Source organism: Schistocerca serialis, chromosome 9 (assembly GCF_023864345.2).
Source record: "Schistocerca serialis cubense isolate TAMUIC-IGC-003099 chromosome 9, iqSchSeri2.2, whole genome shotgun sequence".
NCBI lineage: Eukaryota > Metazoa > Arthropoda > Insecta > Orthoptera > Acrididae > Schistocerca > Schistocerca serialis.
Window position 1 is genome coordinate 323,435,189 of NC_064646.1, and position 18,593 is coordinate 323,453,781.

The 18,593-nt window shown below is 37.8% G+C and overlaps 1 protein-coding gene across 1 annotated transcript in view; it reads right to left on the bottom strand.

Annotated features, from left to right (window-relative positions):
• Positions 1-12,458, bottom strand: part of LOC126419590 (dnaJ homolog subfamily B member 13-like) — a gene marked incomplete at its 5' end in the record, with an annotated part of 96,579 nt that extends 84,121 nt beyond the window's left edge. Inside the window, 2 exons of the mRNA XM_050086776.1 lie at positions 6,366-6,590; positions 12,445-12,458. Of these exons, the coding sequence (XP_049942733.1) occupies positions 6,366-6,590; positions 12,445-12,458 (239 nt within the window). The remainder of the gene's footprint in view (positions 1-6,365; positions 6,591-12,444) is intronic.
• Between the last annotated feature and the right edge of the window lie 6,135 nt (positions 12,459-18,593).

Here is an 18,593-nt window from a genome sequence, read left to right on the forward strand (position 1 = left end):
ATAGCAAACAGATTAGTGACTATAGCAGGACTAGTTTACCTCAATCAGAATTGTACTTCACTAGTAGTGAGACATACATCAGTCTGCAAGAGGACTATTACTGATGAGCCTGTACCACAAAACATGGATTCTATTCAAGTTAAGTAAAAGATTCCAGTCCATGTTAGTAAAGAACCGTATTAATCCACATGTGCATTTGTGTTGATGACAGAGGATACCAGCCACTGATAATAACACAGCTTCTTTGCAATACAAGACTCTACACTTAACCTTGTGAATGTAAATGCACTATCCAGTCTCATTAATGTGACCACTTATCAAAAGCCTGAACAACCACATTTTGCAGTGACGACCACTGCAACACATGCAGAAAGAAAGTCAGTGAGGTTGTGAAAGGTACCGACAGGGATGTGGAGCTATGCCAACTCCAGTGCCGTGGTCAGCTCCAGTAGGGTTCTTGGCTGACGATCCATTGTCACAACAGCCAGAACGCGGTGGTCCCACACATTCTTGACTGGGTTTAAATCCAAGAGTTTGATGGCCAGAGAAGTACAGTAAACTCAGTCTGCTGCTCTTCAAACCATGCGCATACAATGCAAGCTGTTTGATACATTGCATTATCCTGCTGGTAGGTGCCTTAGGCCAAGGAAAAACAAATTGCATGTAGGGATGGACATGGTTCCCAAGGATAGATGCATGCTTGTGTTGATCCAGTGTGCCTTCCAGAATCATGAGATCACCCATGGAATGCCACAAAAACAATCCCCAGACCATAATGCTCCCTTCTGCATCCTGTACTCTTCCGATGATAGTTGCAGGATGTTTACTTGTGGACGTTTCTTGCCATACACACCACAGGCCATCTGTCATCTGAAAAGGCCATCTCTTGCCACTCAGTGAGGTCCAGTTGCAATATTGGTGTAGTCAGCACAGATGCATCAACTGCTGAGGCCCACACGCAGCAACATTCGCTGGATGGTCATTGAGGAGGCACTGTTGGTAGTCCCTAGCTTCATCTGGGCAGTCAGTTGGTCAACAGCTGCATGTCTATTCACCTGTACACATTCCCACAGCTCCTGTTCATCCCTGTGATCTATGACCTGTGGTGCATCACAGTTGTCTTAGCACTAGTTTTTGATAATACCATTTTGCCATGCATGGTATACTTTAACCACAGCACCAGGTGAACAGCTTACAAACATAGACACTTTGGAAATACTTCCACCCTTCACCCAAAAGCCAATAATCGTGCTGTTTTAGACTTCACATAAATCTCTCTGTTCCCACACTATAACAACGAATGCACTGTTTTCCACATACCCCCAACACGCTTAATATACCCTCCACTGCTAGTGCTACCACCTGCCATAGTTAGTAGTTACTGATGTTGAAAATAGGTGGTGGTCACATTTATGTGACTGGACCATGTATTTTAAGAGTAAAGGAGACCATTCACCAAAGAGCAGAAGTGTTGAGATGCCAACAAGCATGCACAAAAAAGAAAGAAAACTTGCATATGTGTGTGTGCATGTGTATATGTTTTCTGTATGTATCTGTACTCTAGCTCACAGTATTGCTTCAAAATCTGGCCAGTCTTCTTTCTTTTTTGAGTGTGTATGTCAATGAATAAGTGTTCCTGCTTTTTGGTGAGTGATCTCTTTCACTCCTAAAGTATTCTCTTTCTTAATATTTTGACTAATACATAATGTTTTATACAGTTACTAAATCATTATTATTATTCATGGTAAATGATAACAGCCAGACAGTTGCAGGATAAGGATTTCAATAAATCTTTATCCTGAAATTTTAAACATGGTTGAAGCAGCAACTGTTAAAAATCTTCACGGTAAATGATAACAGCCAAACAGTTGCAAGATAAGAATTTCAATAAATCTTTATCCTGCAACTGTTTGGCTGTTATCATTTATCGTGAAGAATTTTAACAGTTGCTGCTTCAACCATGTTTAAAATTTTGCGTTATTATTATTATTATTACTAATGAGCTGAGCCAAAACTTTGTAATAAATCACTACATTTACAACTCCAAAAACTATTAAAAACATGAACTATCACATAAACATATACAACAGTTCTGTTGGAAGCAATAAATAAATAAATTCACCCCTATCAGCACCTGCTTTCTTTGGAATGAAATGCAGTGAGGAGAAAAGAAAGACTATGGTGGTAACCAGAGGGACAGAGATCGCAAGTGACAGTTTAACATCAAAGACAGGATACTGACATTGAGGATAACTTCAAATATCTAAGTAGTGTTATAATGAAGAACGCAAGAATTGAGGCAGAAGTCAGCAAAAGGATACAACAGAGTAATGCATTTTATAGTCCACAAAAAATACTGTGGCTGGTAGATGTACAGTCAGTAAGACATGTGTGGAGAGAATGGTAGTGGTGGGGGTATGGGCTGGCACTGTAGGGGAAATGCTGAGCACTGGAGGGGAAGTGCCGTTCTAAACTGAAACTCACGTTTTTTGTAAATATTAAGTGGAGCCCCTCCATGCCGACACTTTCATGGTGACCGTTCAAAAAGATCTGTCACATCTGCTTTGGTTAGTGTATAAAAACAATTCCACTGAAAATGCAGTGATTTATTTTCGCTTGGCTTGTTAACTATTTGTGACTTACAGAGAAGCATCGTGAGTGGCGATTTTTGAGTAAAACCCACAAATTTCCCTGGTTGCCATGTTAAAATGTGCTTCTTTTGCAAAAACACAATGGAGTTTACAAAATGACGTCTCACTAACATGTTGAACAGACACAGTTGTGAGAGAATTCTGAAATAGTTTATTAAGAGATGACCAGAGGAAAAGTAAGGGTAGTAGCTTACAGAAAAGCACACCCTCGGTACAAAATAAACATGTAATGACTTCAATTATGTTGCTCCCAAACCCATAGCCTTCTTGTTTCACCAGCTATTGACGGCCCTAAAAAATTAAATTCTTTCTTTAAAGAAGTCTCTAGTTAGCAGAATAATGTGGTAGATAAGGAAGTTTCGCATAATAAACATCTGAAAAAATTCTCTCCTCTTTGCATACTGTCACTTGCCAAAATCTCAAATTGTTTTTGAAATATGAGGAATATTGTGGATATTTCACTTTGGTCTTATCGCTGGCACAACACGAATGCAAATGAGTGTGCTACATCACATAATTTTCTCGAGATTGGTGACAGATTGAGACCTCTACCCAAGTATAAAGAAAAATTTGGTATATTAGCCAAATTTCATATGAAGCAGCAATTATGTAATTTGTACTGAATGCAAAATCTTAGCAACCCCTATTTTTAGTTTTCAAACTTTTTTGTATTTCTTGCAGTGTCTTACTTCCATGCAGATATCACAATAACTATGATCATTAATGAAATGATGGCCACATCATCATGAACCTGACATATAAAGCTATAAGTAATGCAAAAATGATTTTTTTTACTGAATTGTTTCTGTAAAATCATTTGAGAATGCTTGTAGGGCATGCACCTTGATTCTGTCATTGTCAATCAACCAAAATGTGGCAAACACTGTTGGCCTCCCCTTCTGGGCAAATGAACGAACTCGCTCAGTGCTTCGGACATAAATTCGTCACTGCTCATCAGCCACCATATCCTGCACAGACTCTACTAGTGTGTGAGGGTGTTAGTATGTGGAAGGGAGGTGCCAATGAAGTGTAAGAATGTGCTGTACAAGGCATACTTCACCACCATGCTGATATATGCATTGAAGACATGGACAGTGACAAGAAGAAAGTGAAATGAAATTTGAAAGAATTATGTTAGGGAAAATGAGGAGAGATGGATTGAGAAATGAGAATGTTGGGACTGAAACTGGAGAGCTGAGAGAATTGAGAGGAAAAGGTTAAAATGGTTTGGACATGTAAAGACAGTAGAAGATGGAAGAATATCAAAACAAGTTGGGGGAGATGAAGTCAGAGGGCAAGAGGGAGACTTAGAGCAAGATGGGTTGACTCAAAAGACAAGTTTAAGAAGACAGAATCTGGCCTGGAACAAAACGGTTATAGAAGAGGGATGATGGAAACACAGTGGAAAGTGAAGAAGTACCATAAATACCCCAAGCCAGCCTGATGCTGGATAATGGAGAAACAAAGATAATGATGACAACCTATTTGGAATTAGAAGACAATTAGCCTGTCTAATGTATCTTGCATACCAGGTAGAGCACTTGGGTCATTCATTTGTCTACTCAAGAAGTTTTGACTTCAATATTTCAGTGCTCTTTGAAATTCTTCTTACAGTATTGTATCTCCCACTCACTTTATATATTCAAAGTTTCCTTTATAAAACACGGTCTTCAAGAATTGGGTGTATACAGGGTGTGCAGTGAAAAGAGTGGCTACATATGACAGCAAAAATGGCTCTAATCTGGCTGAGCATTCTGTCAAATAGAGCTTGGATGATATACAAGGGTTTGTTATGAGGGTGGTTTGAAAAGTTCACAGAATCACCATGAGAGGTCAGCACTAGCGCAAATTGTTCACATTATATTAATTGGACTGTTGCCTGTAAACACGTGTCACGTGCCATGTCAGTGCTCTTGGAAGAGAGCTGTGGTGGTGACATGGCTCTGTTGTTGTTCCCACATAGTGATTTGCAAAGATGGAAAAAAATCGAGATTTGAACAGTGATTAAGTACTTCGTAAAGAAAGGTATGAAGGCAAAGGACATTCATGTTGCTTTCCAGAATACACTGGGGGACTCTGCTCCTTCATATTCAACAGTTGCCAAGTGGACAAATGAATTTCAATTTGGTCAGAAGAGCTTAGATGATGATCTGTGCAGTGGTCAGCCAAGATGTGAAACTACTCCAGAAATCATTGCAAAAGTACACAAAATGGTCATGGAGGATCGCCAATTGAAAGTGTGTGAAATTGCTCATGCTTGCCATATGTCATCTGAAAGGCTATATCACATTTTAACTGAAGAATTAGAAATGAAAAAAATTATCGGCAAGATTGGTGCTGTGACTCTTGATACTGGATCAAAAACGCATGAGAATGGGCATATCAGAACAATGTTTGGCTCGTTTTAGGAGAAATGAACAAGAATTTTTGCACCAGTTTGTGACCACAGGTGAAACTTGGGTGCACTACTATACCCCAGAGACGAAACAACAGTCAAAACAGTGGAAACATGCCGATTCTCTGCCACTAAAGAAAGCAAAAGGACAATTCCTTTGGAGGGAAAGGTTATCGCAATAGTGTTCTGGGATGCAAAGTGGATTCTGTTTGTAGATTATCTCCCCACTGGGCAAACAATTACTGGAGAATACTATGCTAACCTCTTGGACAAATTGCATCAAAAGGTATGTGAAAAAAGGCCAGGTTTAGCAAAGAAGAAAGTCATTCTCCATCAAGACAATGCACACCTGCACACGTGCCATCGCCATGGCAAAATTATGTGAATTAAGGTATGAATTGTTGCCACACCCACCTTATTCACCTGATATGGGTACACAAGACTTCCATCTCTTGCCAAAACTGAAAATTTTTGTTGGTGGATGAAGATTCATTTCAAACGACAAATTTGAAGCCTGAATTGACAACTATTTTACAGGCCTGGAGGAAACTCATTTTTGAGATGTGATCAAGATGCTGTTACATCGCTGGACCAAGTGCATTAATCTACAAGGAGACTACATTGAAAAATAAAAAATGTTTGAGTGACGTAAGTGCTTTTTTTCTATTCCGTTCCGAGAAATTTTCATCTCTATAAACTGGTCCCTTCTTTTAGTCAAACTCCAGCATACATTTCATTTTCCCCCAGTTTGATTAGATACCTCATTATAAGTTACTCAATCTACCAATCTTATCTTTAGTATTCTTCTGTAGTATCACATTTCAAAAGCTTCTATTTTCTTCTTGTCTCAGCTATTATCACCCAATTTCACTTCTGCACAAGACTACACTGCACACAGATACTTTCAGAGAAGACTCTCTAGTACTTAAATTCATATTTGAACAACTTTCTCCTTTTCAGAAACCATTTTCTAGTTATTGCCAGTCTGCATTTTATGTCATCTCTACTTCTGCCACTGCCAGTTATTTTGTTGCCCAAATAACAAAACTCATCAACTACTTTTAGTGCCTCATTTCTTAATTTCATTCCCTCAGTACCAACTGATTTTATAAAATATGTTTCATTGCAGATCAAATGAAAAGTGGCACAAATGTGCCAAAACTGGCATAGTCATTTGCATTAACAGTAATATGATCTGATTAAGATAGTATTATATTCCTCAGAAAGTAATTAATGTAAAAATATCTGCATATAAATAAAGTGTCAAAAAACTTAAATGTACTTAGCTTAAAAAAAGATTGATACAATATTGCTTGTACCGGTATGTTCTCATTGGATCACCATGATAGTGATAAGCTTTAATATACTCTTCAGGCCCAGGGACTCCTTCACGAAGGCCTTTAATGCCATAATGGTCATACACAGCTCGTCGTTGGGGATCTCGAAGAACATCATATGCCTCTGCTATCTGATAAAAGATTCGTTCTGTGTCAGCATCAGCACCTGGCTCCTCTGGGTGATATCGCAGTATCAGTCGATGGAAACTGCACACAATATAAAACACCTGACTGCTGGATAAATTTTGAAAATGGTGATTATATTAATAGTTACTAATTTTGAAACCAGATTACAACAACAAGAGAAATTACAATTTTATTTATTATATTCAATTTCTCTCCACCTGTAAAAAAAAAAAAAAAAAAAGCAGGATACAGTTCACTGACAAGAAATGAAATCAAAAAGAAAAGAAGATGTATACAGTCACGTGAGAGTTTCGAAAGCCCTGATTTGTTAGTCAAACACCTGTTCTACGACATTCCATAAATTAATTTATTAACTATAATGTAATACTGTGATGTTAACAGCTACCCTGTTGGTCTTTTTAAATTATCAATTGTATCATACTGTGCTTGTCACATTGTCTATTGCTGAAATGACCTAATGGAAATAAACATGTTGTTGGTGGTAGTGTTGGTGGTGGTGGTGGTGATGGTGTTGTTGTTGTGTTGGGATGACAGTGCTACACATGGCACAATTTGTTCAGTGAGATGATGTGGAGTCAGCTATCAGTTGGTCAGAGCAACCAACTGGCAGACATGCAAAACTCAATACACTTATCATTTCTTGTAATTTCCTATGTACAAGAAATTGAACATTTGTATCAACATGCATAGCAATCCACATATAATATTGCTGCAGGAGATACAAATCAAAAGATGTTTCCATGCAGACACATGTATTGTGGTCTTATCCCATGTATCAACAGGGTCAACCTGTTATGTCAGATCTAATAATAATAATAATAATAGCTTTATTCAACATCGAATGGTGCACTGCACATGTACAAAGAAACAGTAATGATTAAAGTTATTTGTACGATACACAAGACACATTCTTCTGAATACGTCATTAATTTACAACAAAATTATAATAAGATGCTTACTGAATTCTATTCACATAATTTCACAAAGCATTTGTTGTTCTTCATATAAGTATGGTACTCTTCTAATGTGTAGAAAGGGTGTTTTACTAAAAATTTCTTAAGCTGATGTTTCAGTTTAATTGTAGGAAGTGCATTAGCTAATTTTATACCTACGTACTGATGCCCCTTTTCGTAAAGTACTGTTCTATGGCTGCCAATGTAAAATCTTTCTTTATTTCTAGTATTGTACTGGTGGAAATCTGAATAAGTGTTTGTGTGCAGTCTTTCCACAAGCAATATGGCTTTTAGAATGTATGTGTTTATAACAGTTAACACCTCTGTTTTTGGAAACAAGTTGCGACAAGATTCCCTATATTTTGCTCCACAGATTATTCTCACACCCCTTTTTTGAAGAATGAGTAGCTTATCTAGATTAGCTTTGGTTGTTGCCCCCCAGATTTCAATACCGTAGTTCAAGTGAGAGGAGAAAAGAGCTTGGTATGCAGTCTTTTTAGGACTACGGTGTCTCTACAGAACTTGCTATAGTACTGATTGCAAATATATTTTTGACAACTTAGTTGCTAGGGAGTCAATATGTGTGTCCCATTTCAGGTTGCTTTGGATTGTTATGCCAAGGAATTTTACACTAGAATCTTTCTTTACCAATTCGTTGCCCATGTACAATTTAATTTCATTATTCAAACTACTTTTGTTAAACTCCATCAAACATGTTTTACTGGTGCTTACATTTAAGTGGCTTTCATTAAAAAACTGAACAAATTCTTTTTCACATTATTACACTCGGCCTCTAGTTCATTACATGATCTTTTTTTACATACAATGGACGTGTCATCGGCATACAAAACAATTTTGGAATTTATAGTGCAGTATTTAATATCATTTACATAGATCAAGAACAAAAGGGGGCCCAACACCGAGCTCTGGGGCTCGCCATATTTTATGCAAGTGATCTCTGATTTGTAGACACCACTTTCTGTTTTAAGTTAAACAAACTGTTTTCTATTGCTCATATAACACTTTATTAGGTCATAAGCAGCACCTCTAATGCCGATGTTCCATAGCTTGTCTAATAGGATGTCAATGTTCACACAATCAAAGGCTTTTTCCAGGTCTAGGTATACACCTGCCACATGTTCCCCTAACACCTCTTCAATTAGTTGAGCAGCTGCAGTGCTAGTTGATTTACCCTTTAGGAATCCATTTTGATTTTCAAACATCAGGTTGTGTTTGTTAAGAAAGTTTATAATCCTGTTGTATATAACTTTCTCAACTATTTTGGAAAAGACAGGAAGGATTGAGACTGGCCTGTAGTTTTCTCTTTTGGTGTTGTCACCTTTCTTAAAAACAGGTGTTACCTGTGCTATTTTTAGTCTGTCTGGAAAGGTGTCTGATTCTATTACATTGTTGACTGCTGCAGACAGAGGTACAGACACATTTTGGCTACAGGCTTTTAAAACATTAGTATTTAGGCCATCATGCCCAGCTGAATTAGAGGGTTTTAGAGAGCTAATGATGCCCATTATTTCTGCACAGTTTGTGGGGGCTAGATATATGCTATGGTCACATGTATTACCTTTAAAACTGTAGGGCATGTTTTTATGTTTGTTATTTATGGCTTCCCCTATGGAAGAAAAATATTCATTAAAAATATTTGCAACTTCCAGTTGGTCTTTTATGAGAATGTTGTGGTTAATAGTAAAATCCACACAGGATTTGTCATTGCAGGTTCTAAAACTGTTTATGACTGCCCAGATGCCAGCAGTTACGTTGTGTGAGTTTTGAAGCTTATTTGCAACATAGTTGCTCCTGGTCTGTGTGAGTAAGACCTTATAGTGTGCTTGATATATTTTGAAGGCTTCCTTTAGCTCAGGAATCTCTCTATTATTCAGCATTGCACTGTGTAGTAGTTTTAATTTTTCCCTCACTTCAGTGACATTACTATTTACCCAAATATGTTTGTTTATATTTTTTGTTTGTTTCATTTTTGTGATTTCAACTGGGCATGTGGTATCAAAGCAGTAATAGAAGTCAGCAGCAAAGCTATCATATGAAAAGCTATTATTTTCAAACCATTTTATTTGTGCTAGCATGCAGTTTAGTCCATTTATGTTGTCATTCTACATTATTCTTTTAGTTACAAACTGTTGTTTTGTGGTGGCAGTGGGGGCCTCATGGAGTTCCAATTTAAGCTGTACTGCATGATGATCTGAGATGGCTAGTTTTAAAACCAATGCGCTGTGGAATAGGTGGGTCATGTTTGTTATTATGTTGTCAAGACATGTTTTACTATTGCCAGTTCCTCTAGTGGGTTCCCGAATGAGTGGGGTCAGGTTAAATTCATCACACAGACGATGTAAATTTTGGTGCTGACATCATTTGTTAATAAATCTATATTTATATCCCCTGTAACTATAATACTTACATGACCATTTGGCCCAGAAAATGTTGTGTCTATATATACAAGCAAGTCAGAAAGATTTACAAAAAAGGTATCTGTATTTGCTGCAGGTGGCCTGTAAACACCGATAACTGTTATGTTATCTCTACCCCATTTTAGGTTTATTGCAGCAAATTATGAGACTCCTTCCAAGCTGAAGGCACTCACATCAATTACATTAAAATTGCTTTCATTTACAGTGAAAATTGCTACACCTCCCCCAGTCTTGTCTTTTCTACTGAAGGCTGTGCAGAATTTCATACACAGTGGTTAACAAATGCTAATCAGAGCTTCATTGTACCAATGTTCAGTTACAACTAATATATTGGGTTTGTCAATCCGTGAAATTACATCTAGATCATTATGCTTATTTCTAAGACTACCAAGATTCTGGTGTATGATTTTAAGGCCGAGATTTACCTGCTGGACCTTAGAGGATAATTTTGGACTAGCAATGAGGCCAGCAGGCTTCACAAGTTTCCCTGGCTTGCCAGCGGTGGCTGGTGTTGCAGATTTTGTTGAGGTGGGTTGTACCACCCTATGGCAATGGACTTCTTTTCATCACTTCGTGAACAATGTCGCCTGACTTCCTCAATAATTTTGCTACTAACGATCTTTTTGCCTCTTTTGTTCATGTGCAAACCATGAGATGTGTGCAGCTCCCTTTCTAGAGAGCTGACATCTACTAGACACACATTCTGAAATTTACTACATAGAGCTTTAATCCTGTCATTTGTTTTATGAACTTCCTGGTTCACAATAGACTGTTTCATTAGTGGTAGTGGGTGAGCAGATGCCCCTCCTGACACCACTAGATCCCCTGTGATGGAATTTGTGTACTTCAGCTTTCTGCATCTAATGATATTGCATGTTCAAGTGTTTGAACATTTTCTGAAAGTTTGTGAATCATGTAACTGAGATGGAATCCAAGTAAGAGCCTAGTATTCACCTTGTTGGATGTGGAAAACTGCCTGAAAACCACTTCCAGGCTGGCCGGCACACCAGCCCTCACTGTTCATCTCATGCAAAGAGTCAATCCAGAGCCGGCGCACATCCCCATCCCTGAGCAGGTTCTGTCTGAGAAGGTTGTCTGTACTAAGTGTATGACGTTGTCTATTACTGTAATGACCGAATGACAATAAAGTTATTATTATTATTATTATTATTGATATTATTATTATTATTATTACTGTCATTGTTGTTGTTGAGTAGTTCGCAAGGGTATGCTTCATATTGGAAAATTTCTTACGAGAGGTGTTTGTGAGTTTTGCTACTGGGTAGTTAGGCCCCAAAACAGTGGCTGCTTGTAGGTAAACATTCTGGGTGTTCACAAATTTTTAAATACAGATAAATATCAGAGTGCGAAACTAATAGCATCTGCTGTATAGCAGTTATGCTTATCAACATATTTATACAACTTCAGCTGCTGTCAGTAATATAATAATAATATGCATAACTTGTCTGAAAAGAGGAAGAATTGTTTTTGTGGAATTTTGTTGTGTTGCACATAATTAAGTACACTTTATAGCAAGAATGAAATAATGTTTAAGCTTTTGCTACTGTCTGTTTCACAATTTTGTGTAAGTGGGAGTTTTTGTGCTTTTTTTATGTTTATTTTTTTGAACACATGTACAATATCCCTAATTCATGTATTAGTTAATGAATTAACTCCTGGGCTGAAAATCAGACATTCTTACTGTGCACTCTTACTTACATTTGTTATACACTTCTTAATTACACATTTACATGTAGTCATGCTTATTTGATTTCGCACTTTCTCAGACAATGGATCTGGTCGGGGAGGCCTTACTTTCTTTATGGCTAATTTTTCCTGGTAATTTTGTTTTCTGTTAGTGCTCAATACAGGTTCAACAGAGTTGATGTTGACACTGCACAGGAAAGCCAATTCCTGCACAGTAAACCACCAACTCCAAACACAAACTGCCATTTGTGGAAATTATTAAATTCAAGCAGCACTATCCATCACTTGACTAGAATACAAATGAGGTGCTGAGAGCTGTAAGGATCAAAAGCACACCTACTTTGACACCCCCCCCCCCCTCTCACCATCTCATGTTGTTGTTGTTTTAGTCTTCAGTCCTGAGACTGGTTTGATGCAACTCTCCATGCTACTCTATCCTGTGCAAGCTTCTTCATCTCCCAGTACCTACTGCAGCCTACATCCTTCTGAATCTGCTTAGTGTATTCATCTCTTGGTCTCCCTCTACGATTTTTACCCTCCACACTGCCTTCCAGTACTAAATTGGTGATCCCTTGATGCCTCAGAACATGTCCTACTAACCGATCCCTTCTTCTAGTCAAGTTGTGCCACAAACTCCTCTACTCCCCGATTCTATTCAATACCTCCTCATTAGTTATGTGATCTACCCATCTAATCTTCAGCATTCTTCTGTAGCACCACATTTCGAAAGCTTCTATTCTCTTCTTCTCTAAACTATTTATCATCCACATTTCACTTCCATACATGGCTACACTCCATACAAATACTTTCAGAAACGACTTCCTGACATTTAAATCTCTACTCCATGTTAACAAATTTTTCTTCTTCAGAAACACTTTCCTTGCCATTGCCAGTCTACATTTTATATCCTCTCTACTTTGACTATCATCAGTTATTTTGCACCCCAAATAGCAAAACTCCTTTACTACTTTAAGTGTCTCATTTCCTAATCTAATTCCCTCAGCATCACCCGACTTAATTCGACTACATTCCATTATCCTCGTTTTGCTTTTGTTGACGTTCATCTTATACCCTCCTTTCAAGACACTGTCCATTCCGTTCAACTGCTTTTCCAAGTCCTTTGCTGTCTCTGATGGAATTACAATGTCATCGGCGAACCTCGAAGTTTTTATTTCTTCTCCATGGATTTTAATACCTACTCCGAACTTTTCTGTTGTTTCCTTTATTGCTTGCTCAATATACAGATTGAATAACATCAGGGAGAGGCTACAACCCTGTCTCACTCCATTCCCAACCATTGCTTCCCTTTCATACCCCTCGACTCTGATACCTGCCATCTGCTTTCTGCACAAATTGTAAATAGCCTTTCGCTCCCTGTATTTTACCCCTGCCACATTCAGAACTCGAAAGAGAGTATTCCAAACAACATTGTCAAAAGCTTTCTCTAAGTCTACAAATGCTAGAAATGTAGGTTTGCCTTTCCTTAATCTATTTTCTAAGATAAGTCGTAAGGTCAGTATTGCCTCACGTGTTCCAACATTTCTACAGAATCCTAACTGATCTTCCCTGAGGTTGGCTTCTATCAGTTTTTCCATTCATCTGTAAAGAATTTGCGTTAGTATTTTGCAGCTGTGACTTATTAAACTGATAGTTCGGTAATTTTCACATCTGTCAATACCTGCTTTCTTTGGGATTGGAATTATTATATTCTTCTTGAAGTCTGAGGGTATTTCGCCTGTCTCATACACCTTGCTCACCAGATGGTAGAGTTTTGTCAGGACTGGCTCTCCCAAGGCGGTCAGTAGTTCTAATGGAATGTTGTCTACTCCTGGAGCCTTGTTTCGGCTCAGGTCTTTCAGTGCTCTGTCAAACTCTTCTCGCAGTATCATATGTCCCATTTTATCTTCATCTACATCCCATTCCATTTCCATAATATTGTCCTCAAGTACATCGCCCTTGTATACACTCTCGATATACTCCTTCCACCTTTGTGCTTTCCCTTCTTTGCTTAGAACTGGGTTTCCATCAAAGCTCTTGATATTCATGCAAGTGGTTCTCTTTTCTCCAAAGGTCTCTTTAATTTTCCTGTAGGCAGTACCTATCTTACCCCTAATGAGATAAGCCTCTACATCCTTACATTTGTCCTCTAGCCATGCCTGCTTAGCCATTTTACACTTCCTGTCAACCTCATTTTTGAGACATTTGTATTCCTTTTTGCCTGCTTCACTTACTGCATTTTTATATTTTCTCCTTTCATCAATTAAATTCAATACTTCTTCTGTTACCCAAGGGTTTCTACTAGCCCTCGTCTTTTTACCTATTTGATCCTCTGCTGCCTTCACAATGTCATCCCTCAAAGCTACCCATTCTTCTTCTACTGTATTTCTTTTCCCCATTCCTGTCAATTGTTCCCTTATGCTCTCCCTGAAACTTTGTACAACATCTGGTTCTTTCAGTTTATCCAGGTCCCATCTCCTTAAATTCCCACCTTTTTGCAGTTTCTTCAGTTTTAATCTACAGTTCATAACTAATAGATTGTGGTCAGAGTCCTCATCTGTCCCTGGAAATGTCTTACAATTTAAAACCTGGTTCCTAAACCTCTGTCTTACCATTATATAATCTATCTGATACCTTCTAGTATCTCCAGGCTTCTTCCAGGTATACAACCTTCTTTCAAGTTTCTTGAACCAAGCGTTAGTTATGATTAAGTTATGCTCTGTGCAAAATTCTACCAGGCAGCTTCGTCTTTCATTTCTTACCCCCAATCCATATTCACCTACTACGTTTCCTTCTCTACCTTTTCCTACTACTGAATTCCAGTCACCCATGATTATTAAATTTGCGTCTCCCTTCACTATCTGAATAATTTATTTATCTCATCATACATTTCATCAATTTCTTCATCATCTGCAGAGCTAGTTGGCATATAAACTTGTACTACTGTAGTAGGCATGGGCTTCGTGTCTATCTTGGCCACAATAATGCGTTCACTATGCTATTTGTAGTAGCTTACCCGTCCTCCTACTTTTTTATTCATTATTAAACCTACTCCTGCATTACCCCTATTTGATTTTGTATTTATAACTCTGTATTCACCTGACCAAAAGTCTTGTTCCTCCTGCCACTGAACTTCACTAAGTCCCACTATATCTAACTTTAACCTATCCATTTCCTTTTTTAAATTTTCTAACCTACCTGCCTGATTAAGGGATCTGACATTCCACACTCGGATTCGTAGAACGCCATTTTTCTTTCTTCCCCTGCCCCCATATTTAAGTGAATACCAGAGAAACCAGTGAGGCAGCTTTTCGTGAATGTTCATATATATGTACAATTTGGGCCTAGAGTACAGATAAACCTGACCATCTGTAAGGTCAACGGCTGTCAGAAGCAGGAATAAATGCTACAGTCACAATCAACAGTGATGTGCTTTATGGTTCTCAGCACCTCAGATGGATTACTGTATGATAAAATCCAAAACTTAATGTACTATATGTCATTCAGAATCCTACAAAATAGCTTTTTCTATTAGTATAACTATAACATATACTGATGACTTATCTAATTTTACTATACAGTGAGTGAATTGGCATATCTGTGGAGTGTGCTACCACCTAGTGGGAGTTATGCCATGTGAATGTGGATAAAAACTCTGCTACAGTGTGCTGCCACCCGGTGGCACTGACAGGAACTTGTAGTTGAGTGGTAAGGGCTAGCAGTGCACGCCACAAACCGTGCACATTATTTATCAAATCTGTATGTGTTTGGCCAATAAGGCAATTATGTCATGCCAATTACGCATGTGCAGAAGCTCCTTAAAATGTTCATACGTGAAAGTGTGCTCACGACCCAGATGACAAGTTTCACTGAGCCTAGAGGAGCAATGGTGCACAGGGCAGTAGATTTGGTACCATATATTTCAAGTTACTGCATCTACACTATGTTTAACAGTGTTCAAAGAACAATAACTGATAGATCCACAAGGTGTCAAAAGTTAGGGTGTTCATGTGCTCTCACACAATAAATAGCTGTCATTGCCCCAACAGACTGTGTGGTAAGTAAAATGGGCCTGTCTGTCACCCAACAGGTCCTAAACATGTACAATTTGTTACTCAGTTGCACTAAATCGGAATATGTGTAGGAATGCTTAATGATATTTTTACTATTTGGGTTTGATGAGTGACTATGGTGTCAGCAGATAAATGTGCAAAATTGGTCACTGTAACATCCTTGCCTTTGGGCTGTGTGTATAGAGGGTGTTTCAAAATTCCTGTTACAAACTTCTAGGGATTGTTGAGGGAACTTAGCAGACAAACTTCTGACATAGAACATTTGCCTGAAAATGGACTGTTTCGATGTAAACTAAGTTTGAAGATTGGTTTACTTTAAAATCCCCCAGTTCACGGTATGCACACAGTGAAGACAATGCACTCTGACATGTATGCCCTACTTCCTTGGATTACAGGAGCTTCTCCATGTGGCAACTCTGTTATTTGTTGCACAAGGGATATCTGTGATGCTTGCTTTAGTACACATAGTCCACAAACACCTCAATCAACCATCCTATTTGGGAATGTACCAGTTTCTCACAGCCATTGCTGTAGTTGGACAAACATAGTAGTGCCCATGTGATGGACTGAGGTGATCCATAAAATGTTCTTGATGCACATGTTGTATTGCACTATCGTTATGTATTAAACCATGAGGTGGGAGACATATGAGTAATCTGATTTTCTAACTTACTGAATATCCATAGGGTGCATTTCTAGACATCAGTTCCTTATCAAAACTTTATCTACTAAGTCACTTCTACACCCCCTAGAAGTCTGTAACAGGTGTTGTGAAAAGTGCCCAGTTAATAGAATCTGAGGTGAGAAATATTATTAATAAATAAAAAATAATAAAATAAAATGTCTGGTGGTTTTGCTGGAATGCCAGTCGAGGTAATCAAATACAGTTCCAGCAGTACAGATTCTCATCATACTGACATCATTACTACTTCCTTCCACTATCATCAATAAAACTACACTACAAAAGTTATAGTACATCTGACACAAATAATAGCAGACCAGTGTCTCTATTGACAGGTTTTTCTAAAGTAACTGAAAGTTAATGTATGAAAGGATAGCTGATTTCCTGAAAAAAGTAAAATATTGACTTATGCTCAAAATGGGCTTAGGTAGTACAGATCACCAGAAACAACAGTCTTCCACTTCATGAAATTGGTCCTAAATGCCTTGGAAATAACATATTACACTGTGGGATATTCTTGGATTCATCTAAAGAATTTGATCAATCAGCCATGATTTACTGCTTATAAAAATAGATTGTTTTGGCTCCGGGGGACGGTCTTCAAATGGTTCAAGTCCTATCTCTCTGATGATCAACTGAGAGAACAAATATGTCATCAAGGCAAGGCATATCATTAAGATTAAACAAAACATTGCTACAGAGTGCTCCAGGGTTCTGTGTTAGCCCCTCTGTTGTTTCTGGTATATATAAATGATTTCTCTGGCCATTTTATTCCAGCAGATACAGTGGTTTTTGCTGATGACACAAACGTTTTTATAAAAGCTTGTATTGATGATGGTTTATGGTGGAAAGTCTCTAAGACAATAAATGAGGTAGAAAAATGGTTTAGGGATAACACTTTGATTATAAATAAGGAAAAGATGGTACAGACGAATTTCAGTAATATCATAAGTAAACTCAGAAACAGCATTAAGAGTTGAATTGTGGAACTGAGCTATTGCACAAGCTCCATCCAAAAAATTTCTAGGTATGTGGATGGATTAGCATTTGGGATGGCAAAAGCATTTAGAACAACGATTGCCAATACTGACATTATAGGGCGACACCTTGGGCTACATTTGAAGAGGAAGTGAGGCAGAAGGGGAGAGGGGTGCAATGCATAAGGCATCACACAAAACAATTTTCTGTACCTAAGCAAGTACTGTGGATAAGGCCATTGTAGCAGGAGCCAAAGTTTGTTTTCTGATTACCAGGCATCTTCATGCCATTGTATATGAACGAATACAAAACACCTGCAGCAGACTGTTTTCATTCATACTTTTGTATGAGGCCAAAATAAAATAAAAGAGACGGTTTTAAACAATATAACTTAATGAATTCAAAACTGTCACAAAGGCATTCCACTTGGAACCTGTGAAATGGTACATTAGCTTATTTTAGTTGTAAATATTTGTCATGTATTGTTGTTTTTCTGACATGTTCTCCATCCTGGAGGACCTCCTATGGATCAACTGGAATGAAAGTAAATCTAATCTAATCTAATAGCAGATGAAAGCTTTCTGTGTAAAAGTATTTGGTAATCAGTTTTATCTGTTGTATTATACATGTTTTTTGGAAGTAACTAAGTCTAATTTGGGTGAATCCTTTAGCCACTTTTCCCCATGAGTAGTGTGGCCAATTTTCCTGATCGAACACCATAGTGATCAACACAAAAATCTATTAAACTGAATTAAATAACAAGGAACTACATTTGTAGGCCAAAAGACATTGTTTAAACACTGACAGTGTAAAAATTATTACCCTCATACAAGTGAGGTAACAAGAATAAAGCAAATGATTTATCTTGCATCAGACGACTCAAAACCAAAAAAAGTTTTTACTAAAGATTAACGAACAAAATTCCTCTGTTAACCTGACTGACAGCACTGGTGATGTACTCATATATCAGGTCTAATCTGACCACTTTTCAGCAGGCAGCAGTGCTGGTCAGGAGAAAAAAAGTATTCAACATCCACTTCTCCTGTCCCGACAACTTTACCACAACTTCCACTGCCAGTCTTATTATATATCAATTAGATAGCTGAATTAATTAATATCAGTAATTGCAATATGAGACACAATCACAAATGTTTACTAAAAGTTTTGAATATCTTTTTTTCTCATTGCATTGTATTTCAACTTGATTTCATATAACTTGCTACAAACAAGCATCT